A 19,668-nucleotide genomic window follows, 5' to 3' on the forward strand; every position below is an offset into this window, starting at 1 on the left:
CTCATAAACTATAAAGATACACTACTTAGTCTTGATGCACCAAAGAATATTTATACACCTTGCAATAAAATCTTTCTTGGACCTGATGTGCAATACATAAACACTTAAAACTCTTTGTCATGCAACGCACATATCATATTCTATAAAGGACATGACTCTCAAGTTAATGAAGATGATCAAACCCTGATACCAGAGTATTGCCAGACATTTATAGATGTTGCAACTCATGATTTACTAGCAAAACTAGATCAGCCAACAATTAACTATTGAAAAGGCACCAATCTCACAATAGGACCAAAACTTAGGTTGTGCAGAAGTACAATTATTCAAAAGCAAGGAGGAAATAGGGTCCCATTCCCATGTAACAAGTTTGCAGAGATCTCACAAAATGAACTTCTCCCACCATTGCTAAACAGTTTCAATTTGGAAAACAGTACTACTCCTATAAGTTTGCGGGATATCTTCCCGAGTAGTACTCTTTAGCTTTCCAAAAAAAAAAAAAAAAAAAGAATGAGTATCATTGTATTATTAAGGTTTATTTTTTTGCTGTCTGCATTTTTTTAAGTATAATTTTGTAATATTCAAAGGCTTCATGGGGAGGGAATAGGCCCAACTCTGAAAAAATACAAAATAAGCTTATGTGAATGAAAAAAGGTAGACTAACATATCTACAGGACCCTATGAAGAAAGTGAAATACTAAAGTGCAATAAAAATACTGATAGTGAAACTTGACTAACACCTGATTCTATCAAATTAATCAGCCAAGACCCTAATCCGAATACAACCTGAGAAATATCAACTAATTCACTGCCCTTTAGTTTATAATGCCCAATTAACAACTAACGATCTTATGTACAGGTGATTTAGAACTGAGATAAACTGACTGAAAAGCCTTTTTGCTGTCAGCCAAGAATTCTTTCACTTTTCTTTATCAAACAGTATGTTTCAGTGTACATATACCCAATGTCTTTCACAGCAGAGTTATGAACATTAAACACAATCTATATAAAAAAATGAAATATGTACTGCATCAAACCAAATTCGTGGGCTGCACAGCAACCATTTTCAACCTTGAGCTTCCTTGCCCCGAAATTAACAGTCACGCTGTTATCCACACGAATATTTACGCAGGAATGTGAGTCACTTCTTATTGACCAGAAGTTACTGAGTGGAAAAACAGGCTCCAAGGAAGCTCTTTCTGTACACAACTTTTCTCTCTCAGTTGAGGACAAACAGGCTCTGGAAAATATTACTCTAAATTAATAACCCTATAAGAGAAATAAATGCTTCACTTCAGATACAAAAGCAATCATCTGACGCACTTTGCATACGCACGGTACCTGTTAATACGTACAGTAACAGTAAACACACACACACGTGACTCAGAGCACACACTCAAAACATATGGCACCTTTTCATACATAAATTCCCTCTCACTACCTCTGCAATAATCATCAAGAGATTGGAGCAATTATTGTAAGCAGTCAATATAAAAAAATGTATCAATGTACCACAATTCGAAGATAAATCGTACGGCAAAAAAGAAAGGAAAAGAGAAGAAATATTTCTTTGGCTCTTTCTGGTTATGGCCCTTAAGGTGATTTTATACTACGCTTCACAGCGCGCTTCACAAGTCACCTCTGCCCGCCCACCTGGGTGACGTCACGTGCTGGTATAGCGCATATTGCCTCTACACTACTACGCGAGTGCTGTGACCGGTAGCATTATCTCCTGACAGCTACGTACATCTCTATTTTTATATGATGTTAATTTTACATTCCATAAACATGGATGATGCTGATAATACTCAGTCAAACAATGGATCTCTTCTCCATGAAAATTTGTAGTATAATAGAAAACGGGATGACAGTTGAAAGGTTATTAATGATTTGTCGTCGGCGGATTGTCTGGGTCAGACTTCAGCCATCAAGCTTGCCTTGATGAGTTAGTGGTGCGGCGTGACACATGACTCCTAGTGAGCAGTCCAGTAAGTTTGGCTAATGCGAATTGGGGAGGAGTTGGTGATGAGTCTTAAGTATGCAGCGTGCTGTTGAAGCCTAGTGTAAACTCACCTTTAAATGCAAGAAAAATATGAAACTGAATGCAATACAGATGGTTAAGAGCGAAGTGATTACATACAAGTAATAACTTGCCTCTGAAAGAATGTACAAACCATTCAGGCATAGTTTCAAAAAGCCTAAAGATTCTTTTTCATAAATAACATCATTCTTAACTCCAGATCTATTGTATATACATCAGTGCCCTATACTGTATATATATGTAAGTCCTCTGTGACAGGTACCTGACTTGATAGGCTGACCCAAATTGAATGTGGTTCCATATTTTAAAAATATTTTCCTAGGAATATTAAGGTACTGAGTTACTTTATACACTAAACTACTGTACATAGTGCTTTATATACAGTCTCTGGCCACATCTGGTCAAATTATCAATTACTAAACAATTAGTAATCTGAATCTTCTTCGTCGTCCTCTTCGTCTGTTTCTGCGTCCTCTCCGGTATCTTCCAGCTCATCGTCTGCATCCTCTTCCTCCTCTTCTATTTCGTCTCCCAAGAGTTCCTCGTCTTCCATGTCTTCGTTCATGTCATCTCCTCCTCCTCCTCTTCTTCTTCTTCCTTCCTCCTCCTCCTCCTCCTCCTCCTCTTCCTCCCCCTCATCATCGTCCTCCTCCTCACCTTCTCCGTCCTCCACATCTTCAACCACAGCTTCCTTACGATAACCCTCATTCCCATCATCTTTGTTAAGAACAGATTTTTCACTCACTTCTCCAACTGCGGCCAGGATTTCTCCCTCTCCTCTCTCTCCCTCTTCATCTTCCTCCTCCACTTCCTCATTTGACGGCACCCATTCCTCCTCGCTCAAAGATGTGTCGGAGAAGGCTTTATCAGCCTTGTCCTTCCGACCATCTTTGAGCACTTCCTCCTGATTATCCATACTCCCCTTTTCAGGCACACTACTTCTCTTCTTGAACCTTGTGACTCTCAGTTCTTTATCTTCCTCCACATCATTGTTTTGACTCTTAACCTCTTCAAGTTTGCTCTCCTCATCCTCCTCAGAATTCTGGCTCACAGGCTTGATGTAATGACCTGCCAAGTGCTTGTACAATTCGTGCTCTTCAAAGAATTTCTCAGTACACTCGCTACACTCCAGGACCTTTAGCTGACAATTTGGTTCACTTGATGCAGAAGATTTTGTCAGCCTTCCAACATTCAATGGAGGTCTACAAATGTGGGTTTTTATATGCATCCAAAAGTCTAACCTATTTGGAAACCGAATTTTACAAGTTGTACACAGAAAGTCCTTCTCCTGGTCTTCTGACCTTGCTGCCAATAAGATCTTTTCTATGTTGAAATTCCTCTTTCCTATGTGATGAGCATATCTCCTATCTAGTTTGCATTTACAAATCCAGCAAAATTTCCTATAATCAAATTTTTCTAGTAGGTCTCTTGGTACGAGAGCGTCCCACATTTCAAGGTTGCAATAATGTTTACAAACATGCTTGCACAAGCACCACTGACTCTTAAAGATGCAGCCGCACAAGTGACACATTTCGCTTGTGTCCAATTTCCTCATTAAAAAGAACTTGTGAGATGAAACTACATGTTGGACAGCCTCAAAGCTCTTCTGGAAGACTTTCAAACAGCGTGTGCATCTCACCATTTCCTGAGGGTTATTCTTCCGAAGCAAAGAAGACACTTCTGTCGGGTCGGCTTTCACAGGGGATTCCTCAACATCTTCCTCTTCCTCGTCCTCATCCTCACTCTCTTCATTGGGCTTGCAGATTTCTTCTTTGAATTCTTTCTCCTGCACAACTGGCAGGAGGAAATGCGAGGCCATGTGCTTATTAAGATCAGTCTTGTCTTTAAATTTGAGCATGCATTCACTGCAGTCCAGGTTCTCTGCGCTTACATAAACAGGCTGTTCAATCGCTGGTTTCTTTTTGGGATATTTATACAAATGAAGGTTAATATGTTTCCAGAATGCATGTCTGTCACTACAAACAGCATCACACAATGTACAACTAAACTCAGGTTCCTCTCTCAGCTTCTTTGAATTACTTGTTAAGATTTGTTCAATCTGAGTATTTCTCATATTCAGATGCCTGCTGGCTTTCCTTCCAAGCATATTATTGCATATCCAACAAAACCTCCGGTCCTGAGAGACATCTAAAATATTTCGAGGTACAAGGTCATCCCACATGCCCAACTCATGGTAATGGTGTAAGAGATGTCGGCAAAGGAGCATAGGCTTCCTAAAAGCTTTGTCACATATGTGACAGATCTGAGTTTCGGCGACCATATTTTCTAGAACGGACTTATGATACTTCTGTACATGATTTATGGCCTCCTCCTTATTCGCAAACTTCTTACGGCACCGTTTGCACTTCTGGAAATGTCTTTTCATGGGGGGTTCGTTACTAGACGACAGTCGAGCGTTAACTGAACATGGAGTTCTTTTACTGCTGTCTCGCCGAGGCCTCTTCCTACTGCTGTTCAAAGCCGAGTCAGAATCATTGTCGCTGTTTTCCGACTCGCTGACTATCTCCTCTACGTCTGAATGAATAAGATGCGCAGCCAAGTGCTGGTGAAGCTCCGATTTCTTCTTAAACTTCATTGGACACTTGCTGCACTTCAGCCGCTTACCTCCCTCCACATTCTTGAAGTGCGACTTTGAAAGATGTAGTTTGATATGCTTCCAGAACATTAACCTGTCCGGAAAGGTTTCGTCACACATGGAACAGTTGAATGGTTCTCCATCTGGGTCTGTGGACGATGTGGCTAGGAGGTTCTCTATTGCATTGTCCCTCCTTGCTGCATGGTACCTGTGGTTAGTCATACCACCCGTCTTGCATATCCAACAAGTATTCCTAATGGTTTCCATATCAATATCAGGAGGTATAAGTGAGTCCCACATTCCCAGCTCGCTATAGTGATTAAGAATGTGTTTACAAAATGCTAAACTGGACAAAAAGGTTTTGCCACAAACGTGGCACATCTGAGGCTCTCTTGTCATAGCTGTTAATGTTGTTTTGTGGTGTGTGAGAACGTGATTGATACCATCTTCCTGGTATTTGAATGTTAACGAACAATGTTTACATTTGTGTTTCATACCTTCTTCCTGCTTGATAAACTCAGAAGTGTGAGTTATTTCCACATCCTGGCAAATTTCTGTTTTGACTTGGACTGGGATAACATCATTCAATATACCTTTATCCACACTATTTTCTTCTGAATAATCATCAGTAATTTCTGTATTATCAATGGTTGGGTTTCTCTCACGTAAAACCATCGGAGTTTCCGGAGTTGTGTTTTCGTCGAGCACAATTTCCTTCCCCTTTTTATTCCAAGGGCCACAAAATTTGATGTGATTGCTATACTCCTCTAAAGTCTGGAAAGATGACTCGCAGAAACCGCACTCGTGTGAATTGACCGGACTCTCCTTCCGCACATGTTGCTCTTCACACATGATTAAATGATCCATAAATGTCGCTCTAGGATACGACTCTTTACAGTAACGGCACGTCAACTTTGAGTCGTCTTTATTGTGAACCTGCAAGTGATGAGCGGACTGTTCTTCTTTTGTGTCGAACAATGCCAAGCACAGGTAGTGACACCGTAACTTGTTCTTGTGTGCTGCTATCTGATGTTGAAACACTTTCTTAATATTAGTCCTGGTGGTATTACACAATGGACAGGTAGGTTTCTCCCTGTGCTTCTGCTTTTCATGCTGACGAAGTTTATTGTAGGACTTAAACACAGCTCCACACTGGTCACATGGAATTCTCCTCACATAGCTATATCTGGTTGTTCTTCTACCTGCCATTTTGATGTCTTCGCTCAGGTCATCGTCCATTCTTTCAGTTTTTATCGAGCGTATTTCTCTCACAGACAAGTCGTCCGACACAGATGTTGACGGCATGGAATCTACTAAACTATCCTGAGGCCGAACAGCTGCTGGTAATGATGGGGGGATTATATTCAATGAAAAGGGAGAAGTAAGATTTGAGAAAGGAGCCTTGGATTTGTTACTCGTTACTAAATCCTGCAACATTGACTGCATGGGATTGTCAGAACCAAGGACTTCTACATCATCATCTTTGGCCCCATACATAGAAAACCCACTATTCCAACTGTAAGGTTTCATGTCTCCCATGAGCAAGTCTTCATCTGTGATCTTGCTGCTGGGTACCCCAAGGTGTTGAGCAATGTGGATCTTCAGCTCACACTTATTCTTCGTCTCCTTGTTGCATAAATAGCAAGTGAAAGAGCTCTGCTCATTAACTGCCTCATTCAGCTTTTCTTTAACATTTTCAAGTAGCTGTTTCTCGTCTTTACACTTGATAAGTTCTCTCACTTCTGTTACTGGTCCATTCTGAATGTCGGATGGGGCACCGCCAATTATTTCTTTCTCCGTAATATTCTCTGTTGGTTCCACTTTGATCCTATTCTCTAACCCACTGTGTTCCTGAATTAAGTGGTCCGCATGTTCTTCTTCCGTATTAAAATCTGCCGAGCAAGTTTTACACTCGTACAACTTGTGTATCCTTTTCTTGTGAACTCTCTTTGTCCTTGGAGTTGCAAACAGTCCAAGGCAGATGTTGCACTGAACTTCCAAGTGGCTCTTCATGTGTTGCGCAAATCGTTTTTCATCTTTGCTTTTGAAGGTACACCACTTACACTGCTGAACTGGTCTGTGTGATATTATGTGCTGTAAATACGCCGGCGTCTTTTCAAATGTCCTGCCGCAATGCTCACATACCTTGACTTTGGAAGTGGATGAGTTTACCTTTGTTTGATCTTGGTCTAGATTAGGCGTGGAACTAGAGTTCGAATCTTCCGGGAAGTCAGGTTTGTCACAGGATGGTGAGCGTATGGATGACAAATCTGTAAAGAAAAAGAAGATACTGAAATGAAAACATGATACATCTTCACTAGCAGAAAATTAAGAAATCTGTGTTCCTTTTATTTGGCAGAATTAATCTAACTTATATTTCATTACCATTGTTGCTACCACTATACTACTTCAGATTTATGCATGTATGACATAACACTGAGGTGCAATTAATTAACTGTCTTTCCCCGCAGAATACAATGAAGTAGTACATCTAACTGAAGAGAAATCTAGGAGTAAATTTAACAGACAATGTAGTGGATGGAAAGCACAACAAAATTTAAAAATCAGGGAAAATTGACACAGCAGTTTAAATTACTTTTACCTCTGGTTCAGAGGCTGGAAACAGATTGATATCTAAAAGACTGCTTTCGTCCGAGGCCACGAGTTGCTCAATTAGCGTCCCAGAATGATCCGAGGATCAACAAATGTAGTCCAAAATGGGACCATGGGATTTTAAATCACTGACAAATACACCGAAGTCTTTGCAATTTTGGGCTGATGGTTTCTATTGTATGCTGCTACCTCACACTCACATGCAACCTGGCTGCTGACTCAAAACCTGCACCATTTTAATATAAGCAGTCCCCAGTTATTGACGGACTCAGTTATCGGCGATCCAGTTTTTTGACGCTTGTCTAATGCCATAAAATCGGCAAGTTCCAGTTATCGGCATCATACGCACCAATAATAGAGTTATGGCACCATAACATACCTAACATGGGTGCCATAAGGTGCTTATGGTACGCCATAAGGTTTGTTTGTATGGTGCTTTTACGTTGCATGGAACCAGTGGTTATTCAGCAACGGGACCAACGGCTTTACGTGACTTCCGAGAGTGAACTTCTATCACCAGAAATACACATCTCTCACTCCTCAATGAAATGGCCGAGAATCGAACCCGCAACCACCCAGGTGGAACGCAAACACCATACCAACCACGCCACTGAGGCGCTTGTACGCCATAAGGGTATTTATAAATTGCCAAGTTTCAGTGAATGGCAGTTTTCGCTTATCGGCACACCACCCAGGAATGGAACCCCCCCCCCCCCCCCCCCCCCCCCCCCCCCCCCCCCCCCCGCCAATATGTACTGCTTTTATTGCAATGCACATTTCGCTTTTTGTCAGAGTACTCTTTTAAATTCAGAAGTTTCTCATGAGGGGATTTTTTGCTGTGTTGAGGAATCCTGAGATTTCTTTTGAAGTTTAGTCTCTGTAGCTGAATACTACTAACTTTCCTCTTCAGTATTTTCAATTCTGAATCATATTTAATGAAGCCTGATGTGTCTGATCACAACAAGAGTTTATATATCTTGGGTTGATGCAACTCCACTCTGTAGAATAATACTATCTTATCTTAGAATGTAATTTTTGTTTTACAAATTTTATCCTGCCAACTTTTAACGTCATTTCACTTTTCATGAACCTCAGGGCCAAGGACATTGATCTACTGCTCTCACTTACCTGGAAATTTTCATCTTTGTGGTTTACAGGAAGAATTGCAGTTCCTAAGGTGTAGTTTAGTGGGGAAAGCTGTTAGTATAATATAAACTCATTTCATTCATATCTTGTGATAGCATAACACCAAGCACTGGGACCCACAGAGCCGCTCAGCGCTGATGACAATGAATGAAAATGGAAATATAAATAATGAGTTTAATGGAAATGATATAAATAATGAATTTAAAATTGATACCTTAATGATTGATGTTTAAAACGGTAAAAACAAGAATTTTTATTTCTAATGAAATAAACAACTGTCATAAATAAGATAAAAAACATTACACCTATATAAAATTACAAGATATTCTTATAAAATCCACAGGCCTTTACAACTCAAACCAGGGCCAACATCAATGTTGTCTCCTAAAATTTCAGTTGTGGTTTTACTATGTAGATGTTACATCTGCCTCTCATTTACAAACCTGGTGCAGTGAACCAGAATGTGCTAAACTGTCAAAAGGGCTATCACAAAGCACACACACACTGGAGCACTACTACCATCAAGAAGAAAACTGTCAGTCAGCAGTGACCAATCCTCAGCCTTGTTAAAATAACTTTGGTGGTCCTCCTGTTGCATTGATAAGATTATTACCAGAATCCTGTTTGAGGTCTAACATAGTTTTTAACTTACAATTAGCAAGAAGGGGAGATGCCCATCGCTCCTGCCACTTACTTAGTATATAATTACGAATAGAAATTTTCATATCGAAGTGAGGCTCTCAACTTAATATTAATTCTCCTTGGGTACAGGCATTCTTTGCTTCTCCGTCTGCTTCTTCATTCCCTAGGATCCCAACATGACCAAGAATCAAATAAAACCATACTGTTTTATGCCTACACAAAATGTGAAAGCCACACCTGAGCTTTCAGTACTAAAGGATGGGATTATAATTGTCCAGGCTTTCCAGAGCACTTTGAGTCTGAATATATCACAAAAGAATTGAGAGTTCAGCTGCATATACTGTGACCACAGCTAAACCCACTCCCTCACTTGACTTCAAGCTATCTGTATAAATTCATCTTGGAAGAACACAGATGGGTTTTTTGTGCATCTTTCAATCAGCCACGTTTGTTCCTATCAATTAGAACGTTACTCCCTCTGTAGTGTATTGCATCATTAATTAACTATCTAAATCTGCAGATTTACCTTTCGTTGGATTTTTGTAACAAGAATCATCACCAATTATCACGAAAGAAAGGGCCTTTTACTTGCATGGTTCACAAGTAATAAAGCCAGGACCTTTAGACTGATGGCTGAAGGTTATCCATAATCATGTTGTTTTGTATTTTGACTTCATCATCGTTCTTTTGTTGTACTTTGACTTTAATCACAATCATCACAATATCTTGAGCATAATTACCACTGCACCTGACTACTAATATTACCTTCAGTACCTTTGGGGTTGTTGTCTGTCAAGACTGTACAAAACACAGAGGCAAGGATTGGCATAAAGTTCCACCTTGCTACACCATTTTCTTTTTACTGCTGACTGACAATGAGAAATGACTCAAAGTACCAAGAGGTTAGAACTGAAATAAATTAGGACCATCAGAGGTCTACTACTTTCAATGTAATCTGAACTGTCAATGAAGGTACATTTGACCTGCAGAGGTAAAATAAATACCCCAGCTCCATCACCAAGTTCTCCCCGACACCACAAAAGACAGACTTCCATAGCTCCTCCAATAAGCTGAGATATACGGAGGTAAAAGGCCAGAAAATCATGAAGAAAGGGCATACATCATCATGACATGGACCAGAAAAGAATTAAGGCAGAAGTACACAAGAGTTGAGGGTATATATCTCATGTCTAACCCTTACACATAAATGTTGCAATGATGAAAATTCCAGCCTTTCTTGAGCTTCAAAATGAAACTGCAATGCTGTTCTCAAGGGACTATCCAACTTTGATCAGTGTTTAAAGTAACAGCCAAGCAACCAGCCAAGAAACCATCAACAAGCATGACATACCTAGGACAAATTAGCTTACACTAAAAGAACGTCACACAAAACGAAACTTGATAACATGCAACACTTCTGCTAATCATTATAAATTACAGACAAACAACTGCATTCAGTTAAAAGAAAGCCAGTGGTTTATTAAGCACATGCATTGCAAAGTAGTTCATTTACAGAAAGAGTCTGTAAAAATCAAAATATCTGACACTAAAGTGTACTGGGCTGTATTCTACAATACATACACATCTGTTGTTTTATACCCTAGAGATAGATACATACGTAGATTTGAAATACAAAATTGCTGCATTTTCATTTCCTACTGGCTCTTTAATTAAAATCAGATGCAAGCCTACTGCAGTCTTACAACCTTTTTGTTTTACACCAACTCAACTGGAAAAATAAACAAACCAACTCACCTGCTATAGAACTACTCTATAGAGAAGAGACTCATGAATATTTCCCTTCCTTTCCAAACTTGAGGCAAACGACTTAACCCTGATTTCATGACTAAAAGTTATGTATCCCCTTCTAACTGATTAATCACACAAAACTAAAAATAATTCACTAGAACATACTCATAAATGATGCAAACTTCCTACTATTCACTATAAAAGGGATTTTGACGTAGGAAAAATCTATTTCTGGGTGAGGAAGCCGTGTCGCCCAGTGAAATATGTCTGCTTTAGCATTGTTTCTAGTAAAATATTGCTATAATACCAGAGAACTGCTAAATTGGACATGTCAGAAGCTTCTGACTCGCTCACCTATATAAAAGGTGTCGGTATAAAACTGGGGCGAGTGTTAAACACTACCACAGAGGAAAAATAAACAACAGAGTTTCTGCAAGATCTTTTGACTCAAAGCCTTTACTTAGCAGTTTGTTTGCTAAGTAAAGGACGTTGAGTCGAAAAATCTTGCAGAAACTCAGTTGTTTATTTTTCCTTCGTGGCTTATACCTTTATTTATGGATTTACCACGTTCAAAACTTTCGTGATTCAGTTATACACTATTCACTATATAATGGCAGCTCCAAGGAACTGGTATGGTAAATTATCTGCTTTTATCCTTCCAACCACAGAACAATATGCAATTTCATATGGTACAATTACAATCATTAAGAGCATACCTCTAGAAAAAAAAAAGTTGTCAGGGATTATCCACATGCCGTGGGGGTGCTTTAGATTCAAAAGTACCCAGAACAAATGATTTAAGCATGCCTTGAGACAGCATAGAGATTAAAAGCCTTCTTTTGACAGCCTAGACACACACATTCTAGTTTTCATCCTACATTCAGGCAGTCCCCGGGTTACGACGGTCTCGGCTTAGGACGTTCCGAGGTTACGATGCTTTTCAGTTATATTCATCAGAAATTATTTCCAGGGTTACGACGCATGCTCCAGAGTTACGACGCCTACAAAAGCTGATCTGGCAGATGAAATATGACACCAAAAATGTAAACTAATCAATATTTAAAGGTTTTTTTGATGAAAAATGCAATAGAAAGGCAGTTTACATAGTTCTGAATGCACCCAAAGCATTAAAAGTAAGGTTTTCTTAGGATTTTTGACGATGTTCCGGCTTACGACGTGTCTCAAGAACGGAACCCCGTCGTAACCCTGGGACTGCCTGTATTAGCATTTCTGAACTCAAAAGAGGCAAAGTGAAGCTTTACGCCTTGTCTTACAGGTTTTAGTGATGTGCCATTTTTTATAGTCATGAGGATGGCATGAGAGGTGGGGAGGTTCATCTTGCAACCCTGTCAAGAAAAGTAAGTGCAACATCCCAATTCTTGAAAGTTCTTATACTGACTTAAGTTTCCTTCTGAATTTTACAGTAGTAACATTGCACAATCGGTTATCTTTTAGGTACCAGATAGTAATTTATTCAATATTTGGATGGATGGATGTACGAGTTTTAGGGCAAAAGCCCAGGCACTGGGGGCTTAATCAATATTTGTCCTTTTATAAATATCTTCCAAGATTTTATTTTTGATTAGACATACTGATGGAACTACCTAATCAGAAAAGCACATAACATGATTTAGGTTGATTTTTCAAGTTATCTTTTCACAGGGCTAAAACATGGAATCAGTTCTACCAGTTTTTCACCTTGTAAACTTTCTGCCTGAACTCCACACCAAAGTAGGTAGTTAATACTAATGTCTTTTTTTCAGGTAGTTTTCCAATGTCTTTATGTGACCTTCTGTTAAAATCAAGAGGATGACTTATATGGCAATGTAACGTTTTGATAGTGTACACTTGTGCTCTACATTACACTATAGGGCTTCGTTACCTTATTAAAAAAAAGGAACACTTCCATACACTTTGTAAGCTTTGCCTGGGCATTCATACTTCTATTGAGTCATACAATTAACCAGCAAGGCAGGAAGAGAGTATGATAAAAGTGTTATTAATAAAATGAAGAAACAGTAGGAAATGAGGGTACAGGCAGTTCCCGGGTTACGACGGGGGTTCCGTTCTTAAGACGCGTCGTAACCCGAAAATCGTCGTAAGCCGGAACGACGTTCTTGAAAACATGTCCACAGGGAAAATTTCACTAATTTGCAATTTTTCTTAGGGCCGTATCTCTAAAATTATCACTAATTTACTTTTTTCATGTGCAACACTGTGTATTCACAAATTACTGTATATTTTCATTAACATACAAGAGAGAGAGAGAGAGAGAGAAGAGAGAGAGAGAGAGAGAGATTACATAAAACCATTAAATTCGTTGACCATTGTATGGCATTGTTAAGCTCCGAGTGTCACTGGAGTTGTGAGGTAGGGAAATTGATACAGAAAAAGACGAAGGGAAGAATTTCCTTTTGAAATTAGTTATCGTATTATTACTACTTCTATTATTATTATTTGAAAATATAATAAACACGTGCATCTACCATAAAAATTCTCTCATCTCAGTAAGAAAGAGGAATTATCCTTACAAGTGAAATGGAAAGGTCATTTTCATCTCTTTAAAATACGACCATTATGAATTTTGTAATTTAAAGTTTTATTATTTTATTATTATTATTATTATTATTATTAAATAACTGAAATTATCAATAAACATTTTACATACTATACATAAAAATTCTTTCATCTCGGTGAGAGAGAGAGAGAGAGAGAGAGAGAGAGAGAGGAGAGATGAAGAGAGAGAGAGAGAGAGAGAGAGAGAGAGAGAGAGTTAACCTTAATTAAAAGTGACATGGATAGATTAGTACGTATTGTATTTCTTTAAAATACTATCACATATGAATTTTGTAATTACAGTTATTATTATTATTATTATTATTTGAAAGTATTAAAAAACAAATAGTAAAAGTACAAAATAAAAAATCTCGAGTCTCAGTAAATGAGAGAGAGAGAGAGAGAGAGAGAGAGAGAGAGAGAGATGAGAGAGAGAGAGACGAGAGAGAGAGAGAGAGAGGGGGGGGGGGGGGTGGGAATGTCATGAACATATGATTGCAACACTGCAGCTCTTCCCCCTCCTGGCTGTCACAGAACTTGATATATCTGACAGTTTTAGTACCTGGATTTCGAGAAAAGGTTACTGGAAGAAGACTGGGATTTCCTCCATTCTTCCATAATTTTTTAAATATAAGCTAAAATCTTACTAATTCACTATGGTATTTTCTTTAATGAATTGATATTATTGCTGTATAAATTAATATCAATATTTGAAAATAGTAAATCACTTATCATACAAAAAAACATACATCTTTGTAGTAGAGAGAGAGAGAGAGAGAGAGAGAGAGAGAGAGAATTATTATTTTTATGTGATATCATTTCAACTTATTAAACTTACTAATACAGTATTAATCAAAATTAATATTTGAAAATTAGTAAATCATTTTTGTATTATAAAAATGTATTTAGTCATGAAAATAAACATCAAAATACACTAATTAGTGATTATTTTTGTCGGAAAATACAGAGAGAGAGAGAGAGAGAGAGAGAGAGAGAGAGAGAGAGAGAGAGAGAGAGAGAGAGAGAGAGAAACTGTGCTAAACTATAAAGGATTCTTATCATAGTATGAGTTTTTTAAAAGCATCGTTAACTCGGAGCGTCGTAACCTCGGAACAAGCGTCGTAACCCAGGGCGGATTTTTCAATGAATATTTAAGAAAAAGCGTCGTAACCTCGGAACGTCGTAAGCCGGGGACCGCCTACTATGTCATATTTCTAAGACTTCATGGCTAATATAATAATTCACAGGAAACTGAAGGAATTTAATAACTTTACAGCCGGGGAGAAAAAAAATGTCTTCCTGACTTAATCCATAGTTGGGGTCACTTCTCTATGCATTTCTAACATTATTTTACGTATTTCTAACATTATTTTACAACTCTTTTTCATACTTTGTATTGACAGATGTCTTAAGGCAAATGCGCTTCCTGACACCAACTCCTCCCAGTTTGTCCATGTTTAAAATAAGATAATTGGTAGAGTAATTCGTCATTTTTCTTGAGAACAAATACCTTGACAATATAACATGAATGAGGCGCTGTTTAGAAAGCATAGTACATGTGCAAATAACTATGAACAAGAGAATGGGCAGAGTTAAGACCTAGAATAACAGGAATTCGGGCAAGAACTGAACAAGGCAGAAGAGGGAAGGGAACTAATCATTACAAGTCTAACTTCCTAGATGAAAGGAATGATAATTATATTTACAAAGACAAGTTAATACTGTACATTATTGTATTCCAGCTGAAGTCGCATTTGCACTCGTAACTCAACCTGTACAAAAATTGACTGACACATAAGTGGTGGTTATTTTCAATTTGGTAAGGAGCTGTGCTTCTTAGTGTCTTCATTACAGCTAGTTTACTTGACATTCACTGTGTAGTATGGTCAAAGCTCATTTGATTCTATTCAGTGAGAGAGAGAAATTACATTTCTTGGAAAGGAAGTAGATAATCTTCAAATATTAGACCCACAGTTACAGCATGAATTTTTTGGGGGCAAGTCCTGAATTATAGCTAGAAAAATGACAGCATTTGAGAGGATTGAGAAGAGAAACAGCCACAATATATAAATATGTTTTATTAAAAATTTACATTCATGGAGACACCACTGAGAGCAGACTACCTACAAAAGGCTCTACACGTACTTCAAATTTTAATGACTGACAAGTTACGCTATACATTATTATTGTTTTGACAGATTTCACTCTCGAGATATTTTTTGTTTCTTTTCCTTTGACGCAGTTGCGATGCCTTTTGTGGAATCTTTCGGCTGTGGTCAGACAGAAGAGGCTGAGAGTTTAGGTGTGTGCGTGGGGGCAGTCTTCGAGAGACCATGTAAGTGTGAGATGTTGACACTTTGGAATTGAGAGGTTTGGTGAGTTACACTGATTTACTAAAATACAATTTACAAACAAAAACTCTTCAATAAAGTTTTAGGAATCTTAATTAGGCATAATCATGAAAATTAAGACCAAGATGTTTTGCCGAGATATTGGTAAATCAATTTCGCTTAAAGAACTACATTTTGTCAAACATTTCCACCTTCTAATAATATATTTAAACAAGGTTTACATTCAAACTCTAGACTTTATAAATGGTAAATGACAAATGCATTGATAATGTAATATATGTAGTCTTTGTATGTAATGCATGTAGTAGAGTATGTATAAGTGTGTCTGTGTTGAGCCCTGTCAAGTTTAATTCAGCCATATGACATCTTGAGAATGTTAATACAATGTAAAAGTTTTTGAAATACTGCAGGATTGTAAGTGAGATTACTGTGCTAACCATAGCCCTTCTGAAATGGACATTTCTAAATCAGTACGATGAAAACAGTAAAAAATACCTCAGAAAAATCAAGTGATCCACTTTCCTCTACGGTGATGACAATACAATGTATCAAGACTTTGAAAAACGAGGAATTAAAAAAAAACCTCCCTGTCATTACTTTAAATCTAACTCCTTCATTTAATTCAAAAAGGAATTCAAGTACTTGGAACTTGAGCTAAACTTATCAAGTTTCTACCAAAGTCAAACTAAATACACTACCTGCAATATGTATAAACTTTAAAAAACATTAAACAGAAAAAACAACTTTTGTATAATAAATTACAAAAAAATGCTTCACTGGTAACAGTGCAGAGGATGCATTGGAGAACCGCAGACTTCCTACCTCCTTAAAACCTACAAAACGTACGTAAACCAAGAAAGAAGGGCACACTATGTGTAGCAGTGATTTCACTAATTAAAAATAAATAAATAATTGTTCTTTTTCATTGCAGCAAATACTTTGGGAAAGTTGACAAATCAGATTTTGAAGCAAATACTTTGGGAAAGTTGACAAAACAGATTTTGAAATGGAAATCGGTCAAGGATGATTACAATTAAACCAATCAAACTTGTAGCCAATCAACCACTTCTTAGTTTAAAGGACGACTTCTGATCATGAACATAACACGTCATTTGAAACAAGTGCAAATCATGTTTTCTCCCTCAGGTCATTTTGAAAGATACCTATACATGATAAAAAACTGCAAAGATTTTTTCCCGTCAGGTACACAAATAAACAAACAGACATCCTTGCAATTACAGTACGCACATTCTAGTTTATGAGAATACACAACAGCACGTTCTGGTATAAAAAAAGAAAAGAAAAAAATCCATAAAAATGAAAGGTAACTGGGCATCTAATCTGAGCTAAACTAGCCTAAGCTTTGTCTTTGGTTATTTGTACAAAAGTTCAAAAGAGAAATGAGGCAATTCAAAGTCACTGTAAGAGAGCTAAGGCTAACTTCAGCTAACACTAACCTAACTCACATCTCACCATCTACTGTAACACCTAAAAAAAGAAAGTTTTTTTTTTTTGTTTATATGAAATTCACCCCTCAAAACTGGAATGTTGCCTTCAAAACATCACAGGCATTACAATTTCGAAGCAGCTCGTGTGTAATCTCATAACCTAAAGCAGTACATACGCAAAATGAACATGTACACTCAATGGCAAAATAAATACGCACCCATGACAATGGCATGTGTCCTACATGATATAAAACTTGGATGAATTCAACGGAAAATAATATACAAGTTTCCATAAATCTCGCAAGAGACGGTTTGCCATCAGTAATAAATACCTAGGTTTGAAGAAAAATTAAAGCTTAAAAAATTGTCAATATTACGGTACAAGACACTTGACTCCCCTAAAAACATCAAGGTTACAAGTACAGTCATAAATTTCTCCTCATTTAAATTTACAACTCTATATTACAGAATCTGGGTTCACACCAAAAATATCCCGAGTAACTGAACTCACCCACAAGACGTCACTTTTGAGACAAACCTCCTTCCTTCTCAACGGTTGCTGCTTCGCACTTCTTACATAACTTGTTAGCAAACACTACGACAACTAGATTACCGAGCTAAAACAGTACTTAAGAGTTCGACATCCTTTCCACAGCAGCAAATGACTGCAGACGAACACAAAAATTTAGATTCACACACTACTGGTACACCATACAAGTGCTTTTAACTTTTTTTTTTTAAGATCACAAAATACTTGTAATTTGAAGGATGACGTTTTATATTTTACTTTACAAACACGGTGCAAATTACTCAAAGAAGAGATTTCAGTCAGGATTCAGCCACTGACACCATATCTCTGGCAGTGAGATCAATTACATTACAAGGTTGGGGGTGCATTGTAATCCAGAAGATGTTTTTTTTTTTTTTCTTCCTAGCCTACCGGTTGGCAAAATATCAACTTCAAAAGCTAATAAGAGTCTTGAAGAAGTTACCAAAATGATGATCATCATCTACACTCCAATCGAAATGCTCTGTAGATCGACTTGTGCAACATCTTTCGTAAACGAAATTTTCTGATACAAAATTATTAACCACACCACCAAGTTGCGATTCTCAACTCTCGCATGGCTGGCCCGTAGGATTTTGTTTTAAGTCAATGTACAAATATAACCCCCGGGGACCAGCAACACTGAACATTTGGCTGATTGCACTACACTGAATTTAAAGTTTTCCAATTGCACTAGTTGAAAATTGCACTGTTGTAGTAATATGATTGGCTGCATACATGTGAAAACTGTTAGCAGAAAGAAAGAACTAAGGTCTTTCGTATACTTCCCTCACTGGTCAGGAACTATGCAAGACACACCGTCTACAAGACTAGGCTGGGTGATCTTTACAACAACCACAACCTTAATCCCATGGTTTAAGAGATATTGCGTAGTGGCTCTAGAAAAATACTGAAACATGGAAACTGTTGTTCAATAGTACCTGTAACCAAAACCAAAGTGGCCTGTAAACATAATTTAAAACTTTTGAAATCTTTGTGACATAAAATTAAACAAGTTAGCTAGGTGGCTTGCCTGGTAATAATACTACTATACAGCGCACTTAACAGAACATTACTTTTGATACTGTTCAAGAACAGTAAATAAATTTTAAAAAAATAAGCATCACATGACTACATTCCTCACAAAAACCAATGTTGAATAATATACAGAATTTCCAGAATTTGAATTTGGGTTCATGGGTCTTCATTTTAAGGAATTCTTAAATAATTCTGATAACTCCACCACAAACTGTACACAAACAACTTCGGCAAACAGAATTCAGTGAGAACCAGGAACAAAATAAAAAAAAATTCTAATGACAATCAAATGGCATTTCTGTAGCTGACTTCAAATTAAAAGAGGCTCGAAGATAAACCAGTATTTCTGCTTGGAACAAATTTATTTTGAAACTTGAAGCCAATCTAAATAGCCACAAGGACATGAAATCTCGTTACTGACAGGAAAACACTCCTGAATTTGTTAGCAACAAAACACATGCCTTGAGCTCTTGATAGTTTGGTAAGATTACTGCAAGGTCTAATTAATGTAGGTCATCATGATTAACTTTAACAAACTACTATCTTCGGTACAAGTCACATCTTGACTTTGGCGGACTAACTGACTCTTCACAAACAGTTTTATTTATAGCTCACGCTAAAAGACACCAGTCAATAATCGTTATCAAAGTAAACAAGCTATAATCTCTTTAAAGACTTTTGAGTGAAAAATTGACATCCTCTCTGGTTACAACCAAAAAGGTTTCTGGTTCATTATTTTCAAAGACTATAGTAATGATCCAGATGCACCATTGATTAGTGGCTTACATCTAGAAAATCACATAAAACAATGCACTGTGTGACTCAAAATAATTTTTCTCCATAGACAGGACCTATTCTATGGAACTTGGGTGAACAAACTCAGCAGATTCATTCTCCTCTTTCTTTTCTTCAGGTACCTGCAAATTATGAGTCAGCCTTGA

The 19,668-nt window shown here is 37.6% G+C and overlaps 1 protein-coding gene across 1 annotated transcript in view; it reads right to left on the reverse strand.

The window, feature by feature from the left end:
- Window positions 1-1,006: 1,006 nt before the first annotated feature.
- The window catches only part of LOC135204995 (uncharacterized), a 45,277-nt gene continuing 26,615 nt past the window's right edge, over window positions 1,007-19,668 (reverse strand). The window contains exon 7 of the mRNA XM_064235224.1: window positions 1,007-6,907. Coding sequence (XP_064091294.1) covers window positions 2,466-6,907 — 4,442 coding nt within the window. The 3' untranslated portion in view covers window positions 1,007-2,465. The remainder of the gene's footprint in view (window positions 6,908-19,668) is intronic.

The sequence above is a fragment of the Macrobrachium nipponense genome, chromosome 48 (genome assembly GCF_015104395.2).
Source record: "Macrobrachium nipponense isolate FS-2020 chromosome 48, ASM1510439v2, whole genome shotgun sequence".
In the NCBI taxonomy this organism is placed as follows: domain Eukaryota; kingdom Metazoa; phylum Arthropoda; class Malacostraca; order Decapoda; family Palaemonidae; genus Macrobrachium; species Macrobrachium nipponense.